Source organism: Kwoniella mangroviensis (assembly GCF_000507465.2).
Source record: "Kwoniella mangroviensis CBS 8507 chromosome 1 map unlocalized Ctg01, whole genome shotgun sequence".
In the NCBI taxonomy this organism is placed as follows: Eukaryota; Fungi; Basidiomycota; class Tremellomycetes; order Tremellales; family Cryptococcaceae; genus Kwoniella; species Kwoniella mangrovensis.
Window position 1 is genome coordinate 7,114,301 of NW_027062533.1, and position 25,766 is coordinate 7,140,066.

At 46.5% G+C, this 25,766-nt stretch overlaps 14 protein-coding genes across 14 annotated transcripts; 8 read left to right on the forward strand and 6 right to left on the reverse strand.

Annotated features, from left to right (window-relative positions):
- Positions 1-42: 42 nt before the first annotated feature.
- Positions 43-1,330, reverse strand: I203_102663 (uncharacterized protein; the record flags this gene model as incomplete). The annotated part of the gene is made up of 8 exons (XM_019146953.2): positions 43-212; positions 277-539; positions 600-756; positions 813-836; positions 893-985; positions 1,038-1,083; positions 1,128-1,231; positions 1,279-1,330. 8 exons carry the CDS (start codon positions 1,328-1,330, stop codon positions 43-45), a joined length of 909 nt encoding a protein of 302 aa, XP_019003503.2.
- A 119-nt stretch (positions 1,331-1,449) lies between these two features.
- I203_102664 (uncharacterized protein) lies at positions 1,450-2,816 on the reverse strand (the record flags this gene model as incomplete). Its single annotated transcript, XM_065517154.1, has 7 exons — positions 1,450-1,509; positions 1,568-1,597; positions 1,656-1,817; positions 1,876-1,953; positions 2,024-2,474; positions 2,530-2,612; positions 2,676-2,816. 7 exons carry the CDS (start codon positions 2,814-2,816, stop codon positions 1,450-1,452), a joined length of 1,005 nt encoding a protein of 334 aa, XP_065373972.1.
- Positions 2,817-3,120: 304 nt separating this feature from the next.
- On the forward strand, positions 3,121-4,395 carry I203_102665 (uncharacterized protein; the record flags this gene model as incomplete). The annotated part of the gene is made up of 6 exons (XM_019146954.1): positions 3,121-3,172; positions 3,235-3,581; positions 3,640-3,704; positions 3,758-3,846; positions 3,897-3,988; positions 4,042-4,395. The coding sequence occupies 6 exons, from the start codon at positions 3,121-3,123 to the stop codon at positions 4,393-4,395; spliced, it is 999 nt and encodes a 332-aa protein (XP_019003504.1).
- A 356-nt stretch (positions 4,396-4,751) lies between these two features.
- Positions 4,752-7,106, reverse strand: I203_102666 (uncharacterized protein; the record flags this gene model as incomplete). The annotated part of the gene is made up of 10 exons (XM_019146955.1): positions 4,752-5,069; positions 5,156-5,304; positions 5,370-5,557; positions 5,613-5,696; positions 5,751-5,815; positions 5,873-6,078; positions 6,150-6,260; positions 6,312-6,422; positions 6,518-6,812; positions 6,876-7,106. The coding sequence occupies 10 exons, from the start codon at positions 7,104-7,106 to the stop codon at positions 4,752-4,754; spliced, it is 1,758 nt and encodes a 585-aa protein (XP_019003505.1).
- A 1,622-nt stretch (positions 7,107-8,728) lies between these two features.
- On the forward strand, positions 8,729-10,243 carry I203_102667 (uncharacterized protein; the record flags this gene model as incomplete). Its single annotated transcript, XM_065517155.1, has 5 exons — positions 8,729-8,921; positions 8,975-9,012; positions 9,076-9,259; positions 9,323-10,074; positions 10,148-10,243. 5 exons carry the CDS (start codon positions 8,729-8,731, stop codon positions 10,241-10,243), a joined length of 1,263 nt encoding a protein of 420 aa, XP_065373973.1.
- Positions 10,244-10,473: 230 nt separating this feature from the next.
- Positions 10,474-12,525, reverse strand: I203_102668 (uncharacterized protein; the record flags this gene model as incomplete). Its single annotated transcript, XM_019146957.1, has 5 exons — positions 10,474-10,604; positions 10,721-11,102; positions 11,222-11,805; positions 11,969-12,293; positions 12,364-12,525. 5 exons carry the CDS (start codon positions 12,523-12,525, stop codon positions 10,474-10,476), a joined length of 1,584 nt encoding a protein of 527 aa, XP_019003507.1.
- Positions 12,526-13,405: 880 nt separating this feature from the next.
- Positions 13,406-15,582, forward strand: I203_102669 (uncharacterized protein; the record flags this gene model as incomplete). Its single annotated transcript, XM_019146958.2, has 11 exons — positions 13,406-14,041; positions 14,148-14,368; positions 14,442-14,492; positions 14,557-14,648; positions 14,721-14,834; positions 14,897-14,926; positions 14,989-15,036; positions 15,097-15,150; positions 15,221-15,359; positions 15,443-15,466; positions 15,534-15,582. The coding sequence occupies 11 exons, from the start codon at positions 13,406-13,408 to the stop codon at positions 15,580-15,582; spliced, it is 1,458 nt and encodes a 485-aa protein (XP_019003508.2).
- A 919-nt stretch (positions 15,583-16,501) lies between these two features.
- Positions 16,502-17,977, forward strand: I203_102670 (uncharacterized protein; the record flags this gene model as incomplete). The annotated part of the gene is made up of 10 exons (XM_065517156.1): positions 16,502-16,787; positions 16,863-16,894; positions 16,957-16,999; positions 17,063-17,081; positions 17,167-17,254; positions 17,321-17,330; positions 17,395-17,476; positions 17,549-17,724; positions 17,792-17,875; positions 17,940-17,977. 10 exons carry the CDS (start codon positions 16,502-16,504, stop codon positions 17,975-17,977), a joined length of 858 nt encoding a protein of 285 aa, XP_065373974.1.
- A 207-nt stretch (positions 17,978-18,184) lies between these two features.
- On the forward strand, positions 18,185-18,637 carry I203_102671 (uncharacterized protein; the record flags this gene model as incomplete). Its single annotated transcript, XM_065517157.1, has 3 exons — positions 18,185-18,224; positions 18,289-18,391; positions 18,463-18,637. 3 exons carry the CDS (start codon positions 18,185-18,187, stop codon positions 18,635-18,637), a joined length of 318 nt encoding a protein of 105 aa, XP_065373975.1.
- A 504-nt stretch (positions 18,638-19,141) lies between these two features.
- On the forward strand, positions 19,142-20,781 carry I203_102672 (uncharacterized protein; the record flags this gene model as incomplete). The annotated part of the gene is made up of 4 exons (XM_019146960.1): positions 19,142-19,596; positions 19,675-19,825; positions 19,890-20,114; positions 20,173-20,781. 4 exons carry the CDS (start codon positions 19,142-19,144, stop codon positions 20,779-20,781), a joined length of 1,440 nt encoding a protein of 479 aa, XP_019003510.1.
- A 209-nt stretch (positions 20,782-20,990) lies between these two features.
- I203_102673 (uncharacterized protein) lies at positions 20,991-21,637 on the forward strand (the record flags this gene model as incomplete). The annotated part of the gene is made up of 4 exons (XM_019146961.1): positions 20,991-21,115; positions 21,180-21,291; positions 21,354-21,563; positions 21,614-21,637. 4 exons carry the CDS (start codon positions 20,991-20,993, stop codon positions 21,635-21,637), a joined length of 471 nt encoding a protein of 156 aa, XP_019003511.1.
- Positions 21,638-21,784: 147 nt separating this feature from the next.
- Positions 21,785-22,464, reverse strand: I203_102674 (uncharacterized protein; the record flags this gene model as incomplete). Its single annotated transcript, XM_019146962.1, has 2 exons — positions 21,785-21,875; positions 21,929-22,464. 2 exons carry the CDS (start codon positions 22,462-22,464, stop codon positions 21,785-21,787), a joined length of 627 nt encoding a protein of 208 aa, XP_019003512.1.
- Positions 22,465-22,706: 242 nt separating this feature from the next.
- Positions 22,707-23,699, forward strand: I203_102675 (uncharacterized protein; the record flags this gene model as incomplete). Its single annotated transcript, XM_019146963.1, has 1 exon — positions 22,707-23,699. One exon carries the CDS (start codon positions 22,707-22,709, stop codon positions 23,697-23,699), a length of 993 nt encoding a protein of 330 aa, XP_019003513.1.
- A 151-nt stretch (positions 23,700-23,850) lies between these two features.
- I203_102676 (uncharacterized protein) lies at positions 23,851-25,074 on the reverse strand (the record flags this gene model as incomplete). The annotated part of the gene is made up of 1 exon (XM_019146964.1): positions 23,851-25,074. One exon carries the CDS (start codon positions 25,072-25,074, stop codon positions 23,851-23,853), a length of 1,224 nt encoding a protein of 407 aa, XP_019003514.1.
- Positions 25,075-25,766: the final 692 nt, after the last annotated feature.

Here is a 25,766-nt window from a genome sequence, read left to right on the forward strand (position 1 = left end):
ATACCTAGTTGAGAACTGAAGATAAAGTTAGAAAGCTTACCCTTATATCAAGCCCCACTCCATGTTCTCCCAAGTACCAGTAGAATCAGTAGGGTTATCTTGTAAGAATGAGAAGTCGAAATTTGGGAGCATTGAGTTGGGGTCGAAATCCAGATTGAAATTGAAGTCGAACATAGTGCTTGATCCATTCCGCTGATTTTGCTGATTATCGTCTATCTCGCGAGAGTCCTGGATCAGCCATATTTCTCAACTCGCTTAGCCTGCTATGGACCTCACCATTCCCGGTTGGGGATAACCTCTTCCGAACTTCTTTGAAGAAGAGATCAACATCTAGATTGTATCTATCACCTCCCGCAGTCGCAGCCCGCCGAAATTCGTCCGCGGTACTCAGCAAAGCCATTATAGGCGGTAACAACTCAGCAAATGTGCCAATACAGATCCGCTGAGATTGATAGATGACCTCTTCGAAGGTAAGGTCCTGCACGATGGAAGGAACGGCCAAGACGATTATTGAGCCCATGATCCAACGCTTGATGAATCTGCTTGGCGTGCATGTCAGCTCGGATGAACGATTCGGCGCAGTCGCTAAGTCGACTTACGAAGGTCTGAGATGCGGGTACACGGCCATCGCCACTTGTAATCTCAGGAGCGATTTTGCACTACTCACGCAAGCATTACTCGAGAAGCTCCATTCGGGCGACTGATATCCACGCAGAAGTGTGGGTCGATGTAGACGAATCAACCTATAGAGTATACCTATTTTCATCGAGAGATTAGCTGCATTCGGACTATGTCTTGTGAGTAGGACATACTGCAATGTAAAGTCCTCATCATCCCTGAGAGAACTGGCATCAGCTTCCACTAGTTGTCACCCCATATTCGCAACTCTTACAGCTTGTCTGTGCGTCCGGTAGGGACGGTATGAGATTTAAGAGCTTTTCCAGAGCAGTTCCGTACGTGATTACTTGATGAAGAGACACGATATCTGTGATTCACGTCCATCAGTTGAGAATTCCTTACAGACGTATGGGACTCACGGTCCGAGGTGAAGCTCCTGATAGTATCTACAAGAGTGCTTCCGATCTGCGTTTGTCTGATCAGCTTCGAATCGCCTTCTCAACACTTACCCTTGATAAGCTGGCTTCAGTCATCACGGTGATAGGTTTCTCCGAGGGACTGTCAGAATGTTCATAATCTTGATCATCGTTGTTGGACGGAAGAAATGCGCCGTCTTCATGGAGATTAGCGATGTCTGACATTCACATCTCCATCGCTTACCGTTACTTGCCAGCCTCCATAGGCCGGGCCGTTTGAATATTGTACCATCCATGAACTTTAACAGATGATACAGCTGTTTGCAAATTTCGACCTGATGCCTAGGCTGTAAAACGGACAACGCCGGGTCATCCACAGCGGAAGATGATAACGAATCTTCTAAACTGTCCAGTCCTAGCCACTGGGCGGTAGTGATGGCACTATCGAGGTGTCGGAGGGCAATGCTGGATTGTTCTGTGGAATGACCAAAGTGCTGGAATGTCAGCGTCTAATATGATTCTCCCAAACTCACGAAGAGGAACAGTATGTAAAGAATCGATACCTAAAATTGATTCCCGGTTCAGCAATGCTCGAAGTAGGATATCGGACTGCAGACGCACCTGGATGTGTGCCACTTGGGGCTTTGATAGATAATCAGATTTATCAAGAGCCTTGATACTAGCATGATAGAGGGTAGTGGGCAGATAGTTAGAATCGGCATTGATATTAGAGATGATATACTTTTGATCGGCACTGGCGAATTCGACGGCCATGGCTAAGACCTGTTGTTGGAGCGCTTGCTCAGGATAGCGCCCAGACTATACATGAAGCCGGACTCACCATCAGATATAGAGCGAACCATAACGGGTCCATTTCCAGCTCCAATTTATCTAATGTCAAAGTACTATATTGGCGCATCTGTATCTTGAAAGCTGGACGAGCGATAGCCTGAAAGGATCAGCCTCCTTGTTTGGAATACCGCACTTACATGCCATGAGGAATTTATCGGACCATCAAGGAAGACCTCTGCTAGCCTTTGCGATAGTGGTGAGTTTGGCAGCAGTTGTGGAAGAACGGTGATGAGATCCGGATCGAATGAAGCACTGCTGAATAAAGAGGACAGTGGGAACGCAGCAGGTGTCTGCGGTCTTTGAGCCTCCTTGATTGGTGATCCCAGAGTCTCTGTTATTCCTGGACGGATGCCTGGTCCAGCAATCAAATGTTCTAGATCGATAGCTGCTGATTCTAGACTATTACCTGAGGTTGTCCGGTCCTGTTGAGCAGATGTGGGTGCTTGAGGGACCTGGGATTGCGATGGGAGATTGTCGCCCAGGGTGTCGATGAGCTTTTCAAGTCGATTGATCTGCTCTCTGAGAGCGGATATCTGTTCGATGTCCTTTGGGGGAGTATGAACCCGTCCATCTTCACGGAGCTCACGACTAAGCAGTAATCAATCACGACACCTACCGAAGGCAAGCGGATCAAAACGCTCACCTCTCCATTCCTTCCCATCGACAATCCTCAGGCTTCCCTCTACGTATGCATGAGTCACAGGGAATCTTGCCAAGTGCTGAGCACTGAAAGTTATGATAAGATGAGCATAATGGGTAACCTAGTCAGATTGTGATGTTTCGACTCACCTTGGTCTTCCTCCTCTTACATTCTGTACAACTCAACGCCCTCCTAGCTGGTCTCTCCTCTGCGGCGGTAGTTTTTCGTTTCTTATTTGCGCTGCTCGGTGGTTCCGTTAGGTCACCGGAGGATCCTGACGGGTTTGTCATACTAAGGTGCTTGGTTCTGAATGATGAGTAAAGGATAAAGGGCAACAAGTGAAGTAAATGCTGATATACATGAAGCGAAGGTAAACATAGCAGTAGTGCCTGAAATGGGAACTCCGCACGTGGTGGCGGAATTTCCGCGAGGAATCACACGCATTTATCATCGATCAACTAACAATCTTTCACGAAGAAAAGGTATAAATACTTGACAATATTGAAGAACGACGTAACATCATCATACCAATCATTCAGTCACTTACATCGAGCACTTCTCTCAGACAAACTCAACAATCTCACATTTCTAACGATGTCTTCTGATCTCCAAATCCTTATCCTAGGTGCTTCCGGATATATCGGAGGTGAGCGGGATGCCACTAGCGTTGGCTTTGGGAATCAAGCTGATGATCATATACGCATAAAGGTACTCTGCTGGTCGATCTTCTTAAAGAGTATAAACCTAGCAGTATCACCACCTTAGTTCGAGAGGATACTAAGAAGTCTTTGCTTGAACCTCTGGGAGTCAACGTGGTAGTTGGCAATGTCGAAGATGCCACTTTCCTTCAAGGTTTAGCCTCTCAGTACGATGTGATTGTCAACTTTGCGGTTCCATTTGGCGGAGAAGACGCGTCCATCCAGGCTTTGGTCGATGGACTCGAGCAAAGAGCTTCTTCTGGAGCTACTAAGGTCAAACCCGTTCTTCTACAAACTTCCGGTACTGGTTCAATCATGTATGGCAGTAATGGTGAGACTGGTACAGATGTTTGGAAGGTAGGTCATCATCTACTTGGTCAAAATTCGACATCTGTTCTGATGGGCAACTTGACAGGACTCTGATCACGAAAGGTGGGAAGCCCTGCCGGATAATGCCTTCTTCCATAGTGGCGATAGGATGTACGTGGCTTGGCATTTTTGCTTAAGGACTTTCATTGACCTGAACATCACAGTATCTCTAAAGCTGCCGCTCGAGGAATCGTTTCAGCATATATCGTCATGTCACCTACGGTATACGGTCAAGGCACTGGTCCAGGTAACAGTGAGCCTTTCACCCTCACGCACATCACAGGAGCTGATCAATTGTTGCAGAGCTGTCCCTTCAAGTTCCCGCTTACGTCCGATATGCCAAACGAGCTGGTCAAGCAGCCTACATTGGTAAAGGGGAGAACATCTGGGGAAATGTAGGTGTATCGACGGAGACTGACAGGGATAACCATGCTGACCATGCTTACAGGTTCACGTTCAAGACCTTACCGATCTCTATGTCCTTCTGATGAAACACTCGCTTTCCAATCCTGAGTCTACTAAAGCCACAGGCGAATCCCACGGATGGTCCAATCTCATTTACGCCGGTCTGAACCAACATACTTGGGGGCCCATCATCAAGCTCGTGGGTGATCAACTGCACGCTAGAGGCGATATCGCCAACCCAGGAGCGAAAAGCATAGAAGATGGACAAGGGGAAATGTACATGTTCGGTACCAATTCTTTTATGGAGGTCAGTGAGAAGGCGAGAGCTCTGGGATGGAAGCAGAGACAACCTAGTCTTGAAGATGCGATCAAGCTCGCTCTTCCTGTTCGTGATTAGGTACTTGACAGATACATCAAGATTTTTGTAGATGGATTTATATCACTATGCAAGCTGTTTTGTCGCTTATTGGAGGATAAACTTTGCTCAGCATCCGGACACATTCATTCAGATATCTACGCACAACACTATCTTCCTACTGGAATTTCTTGCTTACTTTCTTCTTCTTTCTACAGAGCGTATATCACCAATACTAATTATACAATGCCATTTCTGTCATACCAAAGTGAAGAGACACAAACAAAATAAAGGTAAGGTGAGAATGTTATGAATCACCAATAATGTCCTGGATCATATGGTAATCACGACCATCTAAACCCCATCAAGTCAAATTTGGATATCAAGGCTTGCACCAGTTACGCAAGAGTGGGTACGTGTCCCGGGACCGGCTCATTTTGGACCACCGCTCTCTCCTCCTCATCCAGCACAGTCTCACCCTGAGCACCACCTTCAACATGTTCAATTTCGCCTTTTTCATCATGATCGAACGCTTGCTTCTCCGTACCGATCTCGACAGCTTCGTGAGTGATCTTGACTTTGGTAAATTGTCGAGTTGGGACTTTGTTGGCGAAGAGGATATCCAGTTCGGCGAATGAGAATCCACCAGTTTCAGGTAGACGGAAGAATGTCCAGGTGAGACAGACGAGATTACATCCTAGCCAAAAGTATGCGGACTAGTTCGCAAGGATTCATCAGCAACAGTATCATGACTCGTCCAAAGATTACATGTAGAGAATGAGGTTGTTCAAATTGGACTCACCTTGGCACCCCAGTTCCACGCTGTGGCAGTGACCATTCTAGCTCTAAGTTGCGAGCCAATGATGGCACTGACTACATATACGAATCTACCGAGTACAATTGATCTACTTCGCAGTCTTGACGCAGGAAGCTCTCCCACAATGGAGTAACCTAGATAAGAGACCAGGTCATTGTCATTTGGGTAATTTCCTTTGTGATTTCAGATATATACTTACAGACTGGTCCTAAAGAGAAGTGGAAAAGCAAATTGATGATTATCATCAAAGCACCCATCGCATTAAGTCGAGCATTGGTTTGAGGAATGGTACCGAGAATACCGATAGGTAACAAACAGCAAGCTTCGAGGGCAATACCAGTCATGTAGATTGGTCTTCGACCAGTCCATCCAAGAGCGACCCATGAGCTGAAAGAGTAGTCAGCACCATTTGGCAAAAACGATGCACCATCATTGGACTTACATGGCAACACCAACAATCGACATAGCGGACAGTACCAAGTTCATGTTGAACGCACCAGTTGTAGACATTCCAGCGTTTTCCAGCCTGAAGGGGGTATCAGTACGGTTGATTTACTGATCCTCGGTACACCTTACTCACATTTCAACGGTAAGACCAGTAATCATGTTTCCGTTCCAAAGTTGAACCAACCACACCCCGAACATCTATAAGTAAAAGGTGTCAGCCGGGAGAGTGCGGTTAAGCAGGAATGAGATGCTCACAATCTCCGTTCTCCTCAGATTGACTCCTTTGAACATCTCCACCCAGCTTCCACCTTTCGCATCCAGCTTCTCGAGGCAGTCAGTATGTTGCATGAACGCCACATATCCCTCAGCTTCTTTGTCCGCATAAAATCCAGGTCTGGTGCATCGTCTGAGTACCTTCTCAGCATCCTCGAATCGACCCTTTCTCACTAACCACCAAGGACCTAATCAGAAGACATGATACGTTAGTTCTCGAATCCGTGCTTGTGCAAGATAGACACGCCCAGATTCTCACTTTCTGGAGCGAAGTAACACCCTAGAGCCAAAGGCACTGGCCAGACCCATTGTAAAGCGTAGGGCAGTCGCCAACCGTATTCACCAGTAATTCGGAGACAGGCTCGAAGAACTGTGTATCGGGTCATCATCAAGACCAATACGGCAAGGTTACTGGACTCACCACCCGAAGCAATGAAACTTCCACCGCCAAATCCGACAGATGCGAAAGCGGACAAGTAGCCTCGTAATTGTATCGGACAAATCTCAGCTGCGTAGGCGGTGGACAATGTCTCTGATCGATACCAGGTCGTCAGTTAGGCATTGATTTCTATTCGGTTGGAAATTGGGTGTATCTGTTCTGTGTCTCATTTAACACCGCAGACTTACGGAACATTCCCCAAGGGACACCCATGGCCAATTCAGCGACCAGAAGCATGTTCAAGCTGACCGCGAAGAACGCCAGGAAGATAGTAAGAGTCATGAGAATCATACCGCCAATGAAGGTTCTTCTTGATCCATATCTTTCTTGTAACCAACCGTTCAAGAACAGCCCAATGATTTGGCCGACATAGGCGATATTGACCAAACCACTCTGATAATTGGCAGGGATAGTAAGTTTACCATTTGAGCCTTTGGTTCCGAAAGAGTTGAGGAACGCAGGCAAGGCAAAGAAGGAGTTGATCTAAAGAAGAGTCAAATCTCTCGATCAGCTTGAGATTCTATACAGCCTGAAGGAGATGCTCACGATGGCAGTATCGAACCCTTCCATTAACAAAGCACTGGTCAGGAACACACTCCATCCAGCAGCCCTTCCATGATTTCTCCAAGCCTGGATGAAGCTCTCTTTCTTCTGTCTTTGAACTACTTCGTGACCGATACGGACGAGTTCAGGGTCGAGGTGAGACACAGCTTGGAGCTGCTCTTCAGTCAATCTCACAGTCTCGGTAGCTTGGGTTTTGAAGGTGACGCCGACCATTGTATATGGAATTGTGAAGGATCAGATTAGTCAGGAGTCCCATGGGGGTCAATCCTTGTCATCCTTTTCACTTTATATAGCTTGAATAGACGGTACAAAGACTGACCGAATGAGACTTGCGCCTATGAGGGGTACCATGGGGTTCAATGCGCTCTGCATCGCGACAGGGGTCAGCATACAACATCAGCTATCTATGTCCCGGCAGAACTGCGGTGAGATGCTGCTCCGTGATCATGTACAAAGCAGTCATGTGAGACCCTTGAGGTGGATATTAGAGATCCGAAGTACAGCTATCGCTGAAAATACACGCTTCGCCTTTGAGATGGTGCTGTTAATAGCTTCACCTCTTGGCGGTCCGCAATCATTCGAGCGGTCCGGCGTATTTCAGTTTAATCTCGATCATGATGAATTGTGCCGTAACTGTTCACAAGGTCGGTCATTTCCGACAAGAGGGTCATGTCATCAAGTGGGCAATTAGGGGGGCAGAGGGCATGATCGCAACAAATTGGCGAGGAATGGTAGATTTAGTCTTACTTGGGCTGTACGTGATTACTCTGGTAAGCAGGACCTGCGCCAGGGATTGTCATACAGCTGCGAGTACCTGTTCCTCGTGGGATCAAGTGGCGTATCTGTGGAAACCCGAATAATCAGAGCTTTTATGGTGATGTCAGTCCGCTCGTCAGTTTATCCCGAAGAGAGTGGTATTCGAATTCTCATGTCGGTATGTGTTTTCCCCGCATTGACAATCAAACAAGCTGTACACACTCTTTAGGCCATCCTGCAGGAAATATAGCGCATCTGCGCGGACCGATTCTAACGAGCTGAAACCGTTTCTGAGCGAATGAGTCGATATTCACAGCCCCTCCACGAGCTAGTCCTCCATTCATTATCGAATATTGAGATTGTCCTCGCAATATATAGCGATGAGTCACAATATCATTCAATTGGAGGTTCATCCGATTCGATATACGACTTGATTCTAGGGCAGTCCATCTGGTCGCATCGAACTTGAGGTGAACGGATCCCATACAAAGTCCAGCCACCTGATGCACAAGCTCCGACCTTCCTTGATGTCATTGACTTTCTGTTGTCATCATCTAGGAATTTGGTCGCAAAGGCTGAGGGTGATGAAGAAACAGATTTATGGAACTGAATTGTAGAAGCCCTTTTGCCGGCGTATATAGGTTTAGACGAGCATCACGCTTTAAGTCTGGCGTCAAATAAGCATATCCGTACTGTGACAAGTAATGATAAATCATTCAGACCATTCAATAGAAGGTCGGGATTGATACCACGAGTCAGGAGACGGTGGGACTGGTTAAACAGACGCAGCCAGATCGAAACGCGAATAAAGGTCTCCTGGCAGTCAATTACGACTAGTTACATATCGCTCATTACACTGCCTTCCTAATGAGCAACACAAATCTCACCAATACCAAATACAACGCCACCGGTGACTGTCGGCGCCGGAACGAGCTTTGTGTGGGATACCCGGAGACTCCGGAACAGCCGAAAGGCAATCCCAGTTGCAGTGAGATGCAGCAGCAAGCATAAATACATGTCATCCAATTCGCAAGGTCTCTATTCCTCTCGGCTCATTGTTCTTATCCGAGTTAATCGTTATGTCCTCTCTACCCACTATCTCGCCTTCAGGTAAACAGTCGCTTGATAAGTTGTTGAAGGAAACGGTCGATCGAAGACACGTCCCAGCTGTTTTCTACGGTGCTACCAATGCGAAGGAGGAGATTTACTTCAATCAATATGGCGAGAAGACATTTGGAGATGAGTCATCTGATCAGATAGACCCAGATACCAGTAAGCACCTTGTATATCCTAAGGTCCACGTGAAGCTGATTCGAGAGAAACAGCTACGGAATGTTTCTCTCAAACAAAGCTTATCACGTGTGTGAGTAGTCATGGTCTGATCGCGACTGAGAAGAATTGTAACTGACTGCTCATGGATGTATAGATCGCAGCTCTTCAGCTCGTCGATCAGAAGGTCATATCGCTAGACAGTACGGAGGATGTAGAAAAGTATCTCCCTGAAATCACGGAATTGCAACTCTTGAAAGGATATGATGAGAACGATAAACCAATCCTCGCTTCTCCGAAGAACAAAGTCACTTTGAGGATGTTGATGTCTCATTCTGCCGGTGAGCACAGACCTGATCTACAATTCTCTGTTCCTCTTCTGATCTGGAATATCCAATTCAAAGGCTTCACATACATGGTCGGCTCAAATGTTTTGTCCAAGTGGCACGAGCAAAATCCCCATCCTCCTCTTTTCGATCCCAAGGCGACAGTCAAGTCACTCTGTACGCCTTTCGTCTACGAGCCAGGTACTTCTTGGACATACAGCCCCTCTATTGACTGGGTCGGGAAGTTGGTGGAGAGAGTGTCAGGTCTAGACTTAGAAGAATATTTCCAGAAGCACATGTTCGAACCTTGTGGAATTACCACTTTGACTTTCTACCCTACTAAGGAAATTAAGAAGCACAAAATATGGATCTGTTATAGGGACGTTGAAGGAAAGGTACAGAAAATACCCGGGAACTTCGGTATGAATCGACCATCCGATGCGAAGGACGTTCCAAAAGAATTGCTATCGGGTGGTGCAGGACTATACGGTACTCAGAGAGACTATCTTACCTTCCTTCGGCATTTACTTCAATGTGATCCCAACAGTCCACATCACTCGACCAAGCCACTCATATCGCCTGAATCGTGGAGAGAGCTTTTTACCCCCTCCATACCCAAGGGAGAAGGGTACGATGGCGTGGATAAGATAGTGGAGATGGTCACCAAACCTCAATACATTCATCCTGCCCCTACTGCGGAAAATGTCAATCATTCAGTCGGCTTCTTATTGACATTAGATGATTTCACAGAAGGAAGGAAAGCGGGAAGTGGTTGCTGGTCCGGGGCAGCGAAAACACAGTTCTGGATTGATCCGAGAACTGGAATTGCTGTGAGTGTTTACTATGCTGAGTCATAGCATGCTGCTTTACCGGTCTATGATGCTTACTTTTCTCCGGATTCAGGCTATTTGCGCAACTCAACTCCTATCGCCATCCCCTGATCCTTGGTACGCCTCGTACGTCGAGTATGAGAGGGCTTTGTATGCTGCTTTGAAGTAGATTTTGGAAGGTAGACTAGATCATAAGTAATTTTTTTAATTTTAAGGGACTTTGGTTGCTACGATAAAATATTCGTTTTGTACGAAATGAGGTAATAACAAGTATGCTATGATGTTATAACAGCTTACGATAATCTGTCTGGGTAATATGGAAGAAGCATAATCTCAAATACATTGCGCAACGTGCGCGATATTGGCTACATGGTTATATTGAGAAAATTGATCTTTTTCTTACAGAGAAGCCTTCCCTCTCGATTCGTAAGGCAAGATGAGTACTATCGCTCCGGCGGCCAAGAAAAGGGCCCCACTTGTGTATACTGGTGCAGATGTCTCGAGATTCGCGAATATGGCTATGATCGGGGCTACCGAGAATACGAATAATGAGCATACGTCTGTGACCGAGGCCAAAGATCAATTCCTCCATGGAAAACAGGAAGAGAGATGGACCTATTAATTCCTGAACGGAGATGTCACTCACCCATTATACCAAACACTCTATTCGCGGTAGCAGTCAAAGCATTCCCCGTCCCTCTATCTTTTGTAGGGAAAATCTCGGGTGTGTAAGCGTAAAGTACAGCATACATCACGTTTGAGAAGAAGGAATATAAGCAATCCCAGGCCAGGAGGGTGTTCGAGTTTTTCGCCGTAGTCGACCCATAGATGAATATCCCAGTCAACAAGGTCGAGAGGCATAGTGTGCCCTTACGACCAATCCATTTCACTTCGACAAGTAGACCGCCTAACATCGCACCGGGTACACCGAGAACTGCAATGATACATGCATTACGATAGGTGATGTAGGTTGATGAATCGCCAAATTGGGCTCCTTTCGTAGCGAGAGTGTAGGGGATGAATGCGTTCTGTGTGTATAATGATTGGAGGAGTCAGTTTATCTCCGATGATCAAGAGGAGACCATGTCTCTGTCGTTCCAATAGACGCTGGATGACTCGAATGACCATAAGTAGACATTGCACTCACATATAGTGGGAAAGCGAGTCCAATAAATGCCCAGACTACCATGATTAGTGATGTGCTAAATGCTAATCTTCTAGTAGCAAACAAGGCTTTGACATGCTTAGCACTTAGCTTCTCCATCTTCCTCTTGATCGCAGCTGTGGCATCATGTTGATGTTCCGTAACGAGTCCTCCCGTCACACCTTCACAAGCTCTCAGATCATCCACAGTAATAGTAGATTCCTTCCCATTCCGTCGAGCAACCTCATGTACGATCTTGACGGCATCTTCGTCACGTCCTTTACCCATGAAGTACTTCGGTGACTCGTATATGTGGAAGATGAAGAATCTTATGAAGAACATGAGCAAAGCCAATCCACCCATGGTAATGATAAAATATCTCCAACCCATATTATTCGATCGAGTGCAATCGGGATCAGTCTGTTGGCATGTGAGGTTTCCTAAAATTGGCCAGGCGATGAGGGTAGCGAGTAATTGCGCAAACGCCCAGAAGATCGATAAGACGGTGAGTAAGTATTGGTGCGATTGAGGTAGGAATTCAAGGAAGATAGCGCTATCAACAGGCAGGTTCCCGCCCACTCCGAAGCCTGCCCCGAGAATTTGGAGAAATGAGAAGGAAGAGGAAAGGAATATCAGCTGGATCGAGTTTTGGTGAACGCAAGGACCATGACACATCGAAAGCTCATTGTCACATAACCTCTCCGGATACGATTCCCCGTCACATCGTCCATGAGGGCAGTATCGACCCACCGTAGAGCGCAACGAATGTCCCTGCTGCACCAAAGTTAGGACTTGAAGCTGCCAACATCCCAAATACACCAGTAACTCCTAATGTAAGGTTGAACCCCCATTTCCTGCCGAATATATCACATCCGAATCCCCAGAAGACTGCACCGGCTAATAAACCGATGTTCTGCGCTAGTGTAAGTAAAGGTGGTTTCGAAGGGTGGAACTCGTTAGAGATGGGAGTGAGGATAAGGGATGTGACGATAGGCCATAAGTTGTCTTGAGCCCATCCGAATCCTATGACGAAGAAAAGCTGCCATTGATATCGACCCATACCTATATCTTGGATCTACCAGATACCATCAAATCAGCTTGAACCATTGGGGTCATGGAACAGGGGTGTCAAGGTAGAGACATACGGCTCGGTTAAGCACTCTCGCTTTGGCTGCATATACTGGATCGACACCATCGATGGCAGCTTCATCCTCTACTATAGCAGCCGGGACGACCTTTTCATTCTGTTGTTTAGGACTGTTGGTATTGACCGTATCTGTTTCAGTCGATCGTTGTTGTTCGACCATATTGACTGATGTCTACTATAAGATGCTACAGTATATTTCGAATTGCTCTTTTTGTGCACAGAGTGAGACGGCATACCGAAAGATCTGATCTGCGCATTTTCATCTATTTATCTTCAGTCGAGTTAAACTGGAGAAAGGTTGTTTTCACATGTCTTATCAGAGCACCTCATCAGCACTCATATCTTAGGTTCGATTCATTCCAGATTTGTGATGTCATGCAGATTGATGTGCGACATGACTTTTCTGATCTTTCGATTGTATCTCTCCTATCTGGCTACAGCGTTCAGACAGAGATCAACCGACATGAGGTAACCGGAGAGGTTACGTCACCTGGATAGAGCTAACCTCTTTCATACGCTTAAATCTCAGCAATTCGGGGCCGCATGCTCATGTCGTGAGAAAGGAACGCGACTAAGAGACCTTGATTTACGAGAGGTAGAAGAGAGACTTGAATCGATCTGGCCACGTCAGAAACAGACTCATTGTCCAATCTAGGTAGTGAGGACTACAGACTTCGTCAATCTATCCATGCAGAGTCGTTCTGACTCCCTTACTGATGCAAGACCTCGCATGTACACATAGACGTCCACACTCGTATGCGTCAACGGCCTCGTCTGGCACTGTACTCGTAGTTACCTGTCAAATGCCTCAAGGCTACCGTGGGAGAGCAAACCCCCCATATGCTGTGTTGTGGATGTGATGTGATGACGTGTGGGGTTGAGGGGACATTCCTCACTCCTCACTCCTCACTCCTACCCATTCCCATTCCCCACGGTACACAGCCTCACTGTTATCTAATATCTGCCCATACCGCTCAACTTTCAACTTCCCTTTGTTGTCCAACGTAGCTCATATTGCCACTCAACAACTCGTCAGCATCATGGGATTCGCTTCCAAGCTAGCTCAAGCAAACCAATTGGCAGGTGCAGCAGGCCTCATGTCAAACAAACCACCAGGTGCTTCCTACGGCGCACAGGGCGGATACGGTGTAGCCCAAGGTCAAGGTCAGTCCCCTTATGGTGCTCCTCAACAAGGTCAATATGGTCAACAACAAGGTCAGTACGGCCAGCAACATTCCGCGTACGGTCAACAGCAACAACAACCTGGCCAATATGGCGCACAACAACAGGGTCAATACGGTCAACAACCTCAACAAGGGTATGGTGCTCCTGCTGTTCCAGGCGGTAGACCAGGTCAAACTCAAGGTCAAGCTCCAGGTGGGTATGGTCAACAGTATGGTCAGTATGGTCAACAGCAACCTGCTTATGGTCAACAACCAGGGCAATACGGTCAACAACCCGGCCAGTACGGCCAACGGCCCGGTCAATATGGCCAACAACAACAACCCGCATATGGCCAACAACAGTCTCAATATGGTCAACAACCCGGTGGATATGGCCAGCAACCAGGTCAATACGGTGCTCCAGGAGGATACGGCGGAGCTGGAGCCGCACCTGGAGGTGGTGGTGTGAACGCTCAATACGTTTCTCAACTCTTGAGCCAATGTGTCAGAGATGTAAGCGAGACCTATCCTATATCCTGGCTTCTTCGCCCATGTCATACCGAGTCATCTCATTATTTCTTGCTAATACCTCTCCGTCCACTCTCACTCCATCCTATAGCAACATCTCGAAGCCTTCTACCCTCCTCAAGCACTCGAACCGATCGCCCAACGAGTCGTTCAATCAGGCGCTCTACAACAACTCGCATCGAACTGGAAACTTCCCGTCGAGCTCGCCTCGGACTTGGTCAAGATCTCGCTCTTCGATGTCGTCGTCCTCATCGATGACTCGGGAAGTATGGCTTTCGAGCAGAACGGTGAAAGGATCGAGGATCTCAAGATGTGAGTGATACCTGGAATTGCATTCTCACAACTGGTCCAGATGCATGAAACGCTGACTTCATACTCACCGCAGGATTTTGGGCAAGATCGCTTTCGCTTGTTCTCTCTTCGACCATGACGGGATGTGAGCTATTCACTCTTACTTAAGATCACCGGCCGTATAAGGCTAATGACGCTTTGTTCTACAGCCAAGTCCGATTCCTCAACTCTCAACTTCAAGGCAACAACATTAACAACGAGCAAGCCGCTTTGCAACTTGTCCAACAAGTCAAGTTTAGTGGTGAGGTCCATTTCCCTTTTGATGGCTCAGATACCATTCATCGAGCTCATGCTTGCCTCATCCTCTACATAGGTCTTACACCGCTTGGTACATCCCTTGACCAGAAAATTCTCCAACCTCTTCTTCTGGGTCCTGCCCGGGCTAATGCTTTACAAAAGCCTCTCCTTATTATTGCTATCACTGATGGTAAGTCGGTTCGGTATGCTCAGTACCGTAGTGGCAATACTTGACATGAATGAACATCATAGGTGCTCCTGCTGGGGAATCGACCGACAAGAGTGGGTGTAATTCCTGTCTTAACAAGGTCAATGATCAGAAGGCTGACCACCCCCTTAAACAGTTGTCCAAGTCATCACCAATGCCAATCATGAGCTTCAACGAAGTCGATGTAAGTGGTAAAGCACGGTACTATAGGCAACACAGCTGACTGGTGATGGTGCCATGATAGACGGTCCCGATGCTGTCTCCTACCAGCTCTCTCAAGTTGGGAACGATAAGTCTGGTCAGTCCAGCTTCACTCTGTTGTCAGACCTCGAATCGCACAGTAGAGCTGATGTTACAGCGATGTACAGCTCAAAAGTTCTTGTCATCCCTTGACGACAACCCCGCGATAGGTTCTCTTATCGACCAGACTATGGACTACGAGTACGAGCAAGAACAAATGAAACAAAAGACTGGTGAAGACTTGAGTCCCGAGATGTGGCTTATGAAGTGAGTGTCAGCATATATGGATTATCCTACCGACTACATTGAGCATTCAAAGGTAATCGCTGATTTGTGTCCTGCTGATTTAGGTTGTTGCTCGGTCCTATCGATACGTGAGTGTCCTATCGGTACACTTAACGACCGCCATGAGTATGCTAATGTCATTATGTACAACGACAGCTCCTACGATTCCAAGGACGAGACCAACGCTCCTCCCCGACGATATTGAGTCAATCGACAGGCTGGATTGAGACTGATCCGCTGTGAGATAGAAAGGGAATGAACAAGTTGAAAGAGGTATGAAATGAGAAAACTTCAATGGTGATATTTTAAGAGAATGTATTTCTTTATGAAAAGTTGGTCTAAGGACAAAGCCCACCTTGAATGGCAGATAGATAGGGATATGACCATTGCTTATCTCATCTGCTTATCCATAACTATGAATGCCGCCGCGAAGGCGGAATGCTGCAGTATATTGATGTCATCCACCAATCTCTTTTCGATCCATTTAACGCCCACCCACACGCAATTGTCAACACATTTCATACCATAGCCGCATTGCATCACGATATGCGATACAGAAATAGCACTCCGATGAAACGGATGATACCCAGTCACATGTCGTATGCAGATCTCTGCTCTGCTTATCCGACCAACGGTAATGCACTAGCCATACCTGCTGTGAACGCCTCTTAGTTGGTATCAGGTAAACCCCATTCAGACGATACCGGAACCAATCACGACGCATGACCTCTGTGCTAAAACGCCTAAGCGATTTTAACCGCCGTCCGATCTCGTTCAGCTTTGAGTTTAAGAGCATTATTGAGTGCAGCTAAATTCAATTATTTCACTCGCCAGGAGCCCCTCGGCAAAACCGTTGGATATTTTTGTCCGACATCGCGGAACCCTGAATGGTACAATGTTTTCCGGAATGAAAAATACATTATCATCTTGAGGGATGGTCCAATGATAGCTTTCCCTCGCTCAGCAGATGTCGGTTACTTTCCATCCATGATGTACTTCGGACCCAATCTCGTCTGAGAATGTACAGATATATTGGATCATCGCAGATATGTCCAGGCGTTTTTCCCCCTTGTTTTCTCTTCTCACCCCACTGATCATCGAAAATCTACTCACTCGAAATAAAGATGTCTCAGTTCGACGCTGCCCCTCCCAATACCTATGCAGGAGGACGAGACGATAATCTCCGAATCAAAGATGGTGCTCTACCTATCAACGCAAGTAACGACGCTGAGGGGGATTTCGATATGGTAGCGTACAAGAGGGACACACCTCTATGGAAGAGGATCAAAGATCACAGTTTGACGCAGATGATCTTGCTCAGTATTCAAGCCTTCTGCGGGCTAGCGATGGCTGATGCGATCGCCGGGCTATTGGGGGTGGGTTGGCTACTGCTACTGTTAACAATATCGCGTGAGTACATCATACCTGTCTATGTATCAGCTCAGTAAGGTTAGCTGATACGGTGTGGGTTGTTGGTACTGTTAGGAATGCTGTATCATACGCTGCTTTGGCTGGAGGTATGTATATTCTGGCTCTTCTTAAACTTTTCGTCATTCAACTGATACATGTGCCGTCATAGTCTGTTTCCTCGGTGGTCCACTCGTCAATAAACTCGGTACCAAGTGGGCACTACTCATTGGTGCTTTGACTTTCCCTTTGAGAGGTGCTTCTTTCTATACAAACAGTAAATTCGGAAATCAATGGGTGAGTTCGGGCTCCCATTCCTGTTATTCCTTTTGAGTCGAACATACCAAGGCGTATTGCTGATTGGCCCTGATGTCGTTAATAGTTTCTCATTGTCGGATCATTCCTTGAAGGATTCGGTACAGGTGCTTGGTACGTTGCCGAATCAGGTACTATCATGTCGATTGCACCAAGTGGGGCTAGAGGAAAATACCTTGCTTTGTGGATTGTTAGTAGAAATTTGGGTCAACTGATCGAAGGTGCTATCAAGTGAGTCCACCTTTGCTCACCGATTCCCATGAGCCGCCAGCGCTGATACCCCATCAACCCTCAGCTTGGCCAAACCATATTGACGGTGTTGAAGGTGGTGTCACTCCGGATACATATATCATCTTCTTGATCATTGAATGTTTGGCGTGAGTATCGCATCTCAGTCGATTTTGGTCGTAATCACCTTCCGTTCCATCTAACCTGTTCATCTTCCGCAGCATCCCCTTCGCCCTCTTGATCTCTCCCTTGGATCATGTTGTTCGATCCGACGGTACCAGGATCAGAGTATCAGAGAAAGTTGAAACCGCCCAGGAATGCAGGTTGATCAAGAAAACTTGGAGGTCCAAGCTCATCTGCTATCTGCTCTATGGGCCTTCTGGTCATTCTTCTACGGGTGAGTAAACCTCATTGCTTACTACACGTGTGGAACAATCGATATATGCTGACTATCGTTCCTACAGAGGTTCGTGGAGTACATGTCTCGGACTATACTTCAGTGTCAGGGCTCGTGCACTTTCATCACTCTTCTCGCCCTTCTTCTGCATGTAAGTGATTTCTATTCTCAATGATGCCACAATTATTTGCTTACACTGACATATCCCACGACAGCGTCGGTTGTTTTGGGCTCGGATCCATCCTCGATATGAAATCCCTAAGTCAACGACGTCGAGCTCAGGTCGGCTTGATTACAGTCGTGATCCTCGATGCGGCAGTGTACATTTGGTCAATTATCATGCAGGTGAAATTCAATAAGAACGACCCTGGGGCGATCGATTGGAGTGATAGTCGATATCCAGCTTCGTTCTTACCGTACTTCTTCATCCAAACCACCCGGTCCACTTTCGCAATCTTACATGTACTGGTTATCATCTTCTTTCGCCACTGATGCTCAGTGTGAGTCATGTACTTTTTCTTTGCTCGTAACTTAGCCTGACCTGGATATGCTGTGTGATTTTAGCCAATGTAAGAAACGGTGCTGCGTTCAGATGTATGGAAGCTATCGGACAAGCTGTCGCATACGGTATGAAGAGTAAGACCGACGAAAGTCCTTTGATCGGATTGTAAGTTCTACTAACTCAGTCAGATATCACCACGGCGATCCTACTATAGCTAACTCTATATCCGTTTGCAGCTGCGTCACCTTTGGTCTTATGGCCCTTGGACTCCCACCGTTCATCGTGCTCGTCAATAATACTCCTGACAGAATCCCTGCGGACGTCATGGCTGAAGAAGAGGCGACGGAGCACAAGTTGGAAGGTGGCTATGAGAAGAAGGATGATCCTGTACAAGTGTCCGTCTTGGGATAAATTCTCCCACCCATTCAGTAACCTCTCTTCTTGACCAGTTTCTGTTTATCGATTGCCCTTATAACTGTCTCTCTATCGCATTTTCCAGCACAATTCTTGTTTGTGGTCATCAACATTCCTTGTGCTTTCGACTGAATTGTCTTCGCCCTACCAGATAAGCTATGCTTCGCTCCTGTAGGATCTAATTTACATTGTCAACACTGTATGCAGCCCTGAATTCCAACAGCAGCACCAACAGTCAGTTATCTTATGCATGTGGAGATGTTGCCCGTATATGGTAATTTCCCTTTCGGCAACAAACCTTAATCTCATCAGTCTATCGGATGGTACCTGAAAATCCAAGAAGCCAGCCCTCCACAAGATGAGATTCTCTGAACATTTGTGAAATATGGTACACCGAGGGTCGTCTTGGTTCGAAGAGACTGACAACTTCCTTACAATACACGATCATCATCATCAGACGTTATTACAATAATATGTCACCATCATAGTTTGAAGGATAACATGGGAATAATCAGGCTATTCTCATCTCTACGCGGTCTATTCGCAGCGGTATCGATATTCTTGTTCACATTTTCAATATGGAACTACAAATCGTCCACTGGTACCGCCCAATCAAAATCCTACGTCGGTAAAGGTACGATAGTAGACCTGGAAAGCATATTGATCGACATACCTCCGGGACAAGGAACTTCAGCGTGGACGGAAGGTGACGAAGGGGAATTCATAAGAATTGGTCAACCGGTATCAAAAATTCAATTCAACGATAAAGGTATTGTAGACGTAAGGACGGGAGTGCCGCTGGAAGGTGCAAATGAAGGTTCAACGTTCAACTTGGCTGTTCTGAAGCTACCTAGGGGATCAAAATGGGGTTTCGTCGGTGTAGCGAGAGGTCCAACCAGGTTGAGACATTTCATGAAGATTAATGGACATTCTTCGAGAGAGCAAGTTCTGGTAGCGTGAGTGCGAGATCTGCCTTCTCACTGTCCCTGTCAGCTACTCAAGTGAACGAGATGCTGAATCCTGCCCTCTGACAGGCTGGGGCTGAATGTTACTTCCGAAGGACACCTAATAGCCGTCACCAAAGGTCAGACATTAGATTTCCCTATGATACCTAGAGAAGGTTGCTCGAGTGCTGGATCATGGATAGCTACATATGGTGCGGAGGATCCACGATTGTTCTGGACAGTAAGTACCCTGGGCAGTTCATCGTCTTTTTCAGACTTCTGGTCTGACATGCTCTTTCAACTAGGATGCTGGTACACCCGCTCTTACCTATGCTCGATCAGCCCTCGATAACGATAGATGTCGTTCAGTGGGCCTCGTCAATGACCTTCGATCTATCTTTCCGGAATTAGATACAGCACTAGCAGCAGGTGTAGAAGGTGTATCACCATATGATGGATATAAGGAACCCGGTCTAGGAAGTGATAGGGAATTGTATCGTTCAGAAAAGCAAGGCGTGATAGAGAAGAATGTGAGTTTACTCAATTTCGGATCTTTGGCGGATACTGATCCCGAAAACGGACACATAGTGGATGCCCTTCTATCCGGGTGCTCTTCCTGATGGAGAGACAGCCATACCCCATATCCATTACACCGTTAAATCCTCCTTGTCACTCCGACCCATCGAAATTACCCCTACCCGGGCGATCTATCAAGACGTCGATCTGGGTCAATCAACGACAAAAAGCTGTATCGGTACTGCTCATTCCAAATCGTTCAAGATTCATCAAGCATCCCCCTTGTACAGGTTAACACTGTGTGATAGGGGGTGTATAGTCACGGAGCAGAATACGATGAATATAGCCTTATCTCACACTCAATCACCTACAAGGCAATACGGTCGATTCTTGGCGACTTTCAACGTTTCGTATCCTTTCAACCCTATTTCGGTCGGACCAAGATTCCATCTGAACGGGTGTGACGATGAGAATGAGATCAATTACGCTCTCTCCCCCGCTCCTATACAACAGTCAGACATAGACCCCGCGGTGAAATCGAAGAGTACCCCTCAGATAGTCCAGCCGGACCATTTCTTCCTCGATGATCAAATGTTGATCACGATGGGTCATGATGATAAGGAGATGACTTCTGTCATGACCACTGTGAGGGAAATACTGGGTAGACAGCATATGTGTTGAATGAACACAGGAGGATTATAGAATTTTTGGGCTTCCATATCATTTTAGGAATACATGTATGCACATAACTGTAGATTCAACCTATGATGTCACATGTCAAGGATTTATGACGACGTCTAGGATTGATTTTCATTTATCTATCTTCCATGAGAATCAGGTTCCTACTTGTGTGTCGGTCATCTAAACATTGGTGTAGACCCATCAGCAAAATGTCTAGAAAGACTGCGGACTACGATAGACCTTATCCCCAAGTGGGACTAGGCAAACTGATAGCGGTTGGACTCACAGCTAGCTTTTTGGGAGTTGCTGTATATGTGATTCTAGCGTTTACAGGGTGAACTTGTCATCACAGCTGAACTACCATGGACTGTGTAGGATGACAGCGGGTGAGAAGATAGAACAAGCTCTGACGAAAAGATCTCAAACTCGGAAGTAACTGGATTGACGTTGGCGAGACTTATCGGCAGATCGGAGAAGGGGAAACTCAACTTGGTTATGCATTTTGGGCAGGTCAGTCACGTATGCATACTATAAACCTTGAAGCCCAGCTGATGTGACTCATATGATGATAGGATGCATTGCTTGGTGTTGTGAGAGCCTTCATGGCTGCTCACGGGATGAGAGGACCATTCGTGGACTTCATCCTAATTGGATTGAGGTTATCGGTAGATCACGCATTGGAAAATTATGTTGATTCAAGGGCGTTACCATGGACGTGGCCTGTCTCGAAGCAGGTCATAGGTATACTGCACAAGGGAGTATTTGCATTTGCAACGGGATATGTGAGTATATTGACCGATTTCCGTGACGGTCTGCTGACTTTGTCCATTAGATATGCGATGTATGGCTACAGTGAACGACTCATAGATGCGATGCAGAAATCAAAAGTCATCGCACACGATACAGGAAGTTCTAACAGTCTATATGAGGATGCTCCCTGATGCCTAATGCAGGTTATACTGTAAAGCTGTATGTTCCATCAAGAGAATATGAGATTTGTTGGCTAAGATTCTTGCTTTTCGGGACTATCTATATCTTCGCCCTTGAATGAATACTGCTTGATCGACTTCCAAGGGCCACCGAGATATTCCCATCTACTCAAAGCACATCAGCCATATGTATCCCTTAATAAGGTGAATTCACCTACAACTCAAATCCCACCGCTCTTCCCTTATGCTGTCCCTCCTTCTGACCATCCGTCTTCAACCCGTCAAAGAACTCTTTCACCTCCTTCAAACATGTATCCACCTGTTCTTCATTACTAGCTTTGTTAAGAACCGTCACATGAGGCTTTCGCATAGTCTGCAAGTCCTGATTCGTCAACTTGTCTTTGTCCTCTCTGATACCTCTCTTCAGATCGGTAAGAAGCTGTCGATGTATCCTCTCAACTGTACTTGATGGTCTTTCTCTAACTATAAGATATACACCTCGATTTCCCATCTTCTCCGGTTCTCCAAAGAAAACATCCCATCCAGACCTTGAGCTACATATACTGTTCAGCTGATCATCGAGCTCGTTGAACCGATGGGCAGGTATAGCGTGAAAGAGGGTGACATGAGCGGTGAGAAAGTTGCGATGTGGTGGGAAGTATTTGGACCGCAGATCGGTGAGAAGCTTATGCGTTGCTTTGTCGAGCCGCAGCGTCAAGATGAGTGGGCTTTGGAATTGTCTAGGGGCTGTCATCTCGGGTGATTCGCAGTGCGATGAAGCATGAACATGATGGTCAATATCGACATGCTATGTATATATGTAACATCGAGGTTTTGGGTATGTCACCCATTACATCATAGGTCAGGCGCGTTCGAATTATGATCGACAGACCTCATTGCTCAAAGTCTGAATCGGTTAAGAAGAGGATCCATTCAGATATACACTAAATTTCATCTCTCTTCACTGGCAGACAGTATCTCGTCATATGCATCAACATGTCTCTTTACAGCCCTCACTCCTCGGCAAGTTTCGAAGGATACTACAATCGATTTCGACTCCCCTCGGGGGCTTCAGTATGCCTTATCGTTTCCTCCGTTCCTGGCGCACAGAATCGTCCTTATATGATCTCCTTCACACATGTCACTCGTGATGGCAAAAAGTACTGGCAGAAAGAAAACTGGTCAGAGAAATGGAGTATCACCAGGGAAAAAGGTGATGACTATACCATAGAATGGGATGATGGTAAATTCGGATTTAGAGATGGGAAAGTGTTTTGGCAGATGAAGACGAAAGAAGTTGAATTTAAAGCAGGTCAAACGGATCGTGGTGTACCATGGGATCCTCAAGATCCAAATTCCACCCCTGCAGGTATCATCGCTCGATTCCCTTTACCTATCCAATGGCATATACATACTGTGGACTCGGATTCTCATTTCACCCTGAAGATATCCGATGTTGAACTACCACCCGAAGATCATGAGGGTATAGCGAAAGTGCACATAGAGAAGAATTGGGCGGTATCTTTCCCTAAATCATACGTCTGGATGCAAGTCAGGAATAGGAACAAAGGCCTGTCATTAGCTGGAGGAAGCTTGTTACCTGGCGTCCAAGCTTATCTTGTAGGGTATCAAGGCGATTCTTTCGTTTCTTTCATGCCGCCGACTTCCACTTCGATATTCGGTCTATCCTTAGGACTGTATAGTAATGTAGTCTCGACAAAGGGGATAATAGATATAGAAATAGTAGGATGGTTCAAGAGATTGAAGATTACTGGTCGATGTGATCCATCAACTTACTTCAGTTTCGCTGCCCCATTGAACACTGGTCATGCTCCGGATTATACTGTTCAGAGTTACGCTGCGGACATTGCGGTGGAGGTGTTCGAGAGGAGCTGGCCGTGGTCAGAATGGAGGAGAGTAGAGAAGGAGGACTTTACAGAAGGTGGGATGGAATTTGGAGGTGATGCATATGAGAGACATGAAGAGTAATATGACACATGTGAGTGAAATTCTACGAGTTTCTGTATAGAATAAAGGAGAGTTGCTGACAAACTATCCATCAATTCTTTCGTCTCAGTATCTAGTGATGTGTATAGACTATGTATACACAGGCACGATGTATTCTATCGATGTCGTATCATCAATTCAACAAGGTGAAAAAGCTAAGAACAAGAGGGGAGATGAGAACCTGAAGGGACACCAACATCGGGAGGGTCGTAAGGGGTAGAGCAGGAAGTAAACCACCTGTCGGTCGGGTGATACGACTGGGAGGGATCGAAGCGAAGAGTGATCTTGCAGTAACAATCATTATTGGAATGGAGTAGAGAAGGACCACAGATATTCCTTGGATCCAACCTCTGGAGAATGAGCGGGAATGTGTGATATGAAGTTCCGGTGTTTGGGTGTATGTGGTGAACAGTCTAAACAAAGTCAAGGCCAATACGTTGAATCCGACGTACAGCCTAGCCGCTACTGCATGACCTACCCTCACCACGAAAGTGATCTTTCCACCAGCTATATCCGCTTCTATATCTTGTATATGCATGATGAATATTCTGGCCTGCTCAAAGCAGTACATGGCGCCGAGGAGAGCCCAGACCGAACCGAGACTGAACCCGCTGGAGGAAGTAGTGAAGATGTCAGATATTTGGATGGTTCGACCGGTGGTAGCGGTGTAGTAACCTGTCATACCCCATAGAATAGAGACTGGGTTGAGGAGGAGTGCGGAAATGAGTTCACCAAAGCCGTGGTAATGAAGTCGAACAGGTGGACCAACGTACATTTGGGAGAGGACTGAGCTGATGATCCCAATTTGTAGAGCGAAACCGCGATAAGGTGAACCGTGAGTATGTTTGGACATGGTAGAAAAAGAGGGGTCTTTGGATCGGGAATAGAAGATGAGTCCAACAACAGCAGCTTGCCAAGCAACACCGAGAATCAGAGCAGTGTAAGGGGGGAAAGTACCATCGTGGATGATCCTAGTTGTATTCCCCATGATCTTCTCGTTGAACTCCCTAGCTTCTTCCTCCTTGATCTTCCCATTGTGCTCCCCCTTCACCTTTTCTCGCTCCTTGATGGACCTTTTGATCGATTCTATCTGTCCCGGTCGATCCAAGTTCCAATCAAAGTATTCATTCCCGTAGTTGATCGAAACGTTGGTGGCCCAGGTGGTGAATGCGCATTGGAGAACAACCCACCAATCGATGCTGGTGATCCCTGTTGCTCCTGTGGAAGGGAAGAGTCGAGCCGACAATATACAACCGAAGATCGACCATAGAGGTACCTCACTGGCCAGAGGGATTCGACCAAGAGCGACGAGGGCGTTGATCGACCCAAGGAAAGACAGCTGTTGAGGATCGTGCATCTTGATGATCTTTCCTCGATATGAGGGCACTGATGGGTGAAGGAGAACAGATATAACAGGCAAAGGTGGAAAGATCAACTGGCCCATAATCCGTACTGAGCTCTCTTGGCGATGTCATAGACCCTGCTTTCGATCCAAGGTTATCAACGCATCATAGGGCGACTTTCCAGTAAATTATATTTCAATCGGATCGTGCCTGATCCTTCTACTTTCCCTGGATTTCGATTCGATTCCAGTAAACAATCCATGGAGGAGTCATCGAAGCAGCACTTGCCTGTAACGTATTGATACCATGCCCCATTGGTTCGATAGCGCTTGAATGTGCTCAGTCAACTGTTGAAGATGGGTTCGGCTGATTGATCATCGCGCGTCTTTTGTTCATATCCTTCTTGTCGTAGTTGAAGACTGACAACTCTAAAAGAAACTTTAAAGATTCCAGGCACATGCACATTCACGGGCGCCGAGATCCGGACATCGCCCAAATCAGATCTGTTCACTCCTCCTGTCCTCGAACACCTGGAATGATTTGACGGTGTCTGAAACATCATTGAAAGCTCTCAGTCTACATGAATCTGTGCTTCGAGAGTACGGGCGCCGATTAAGCTGACACATATGATCTTTCATAATGTTTGTATTGCTTTGGGAGACAACACATTGATCAAATGCTCAAAAACGCTTATATGTCAAGCCAA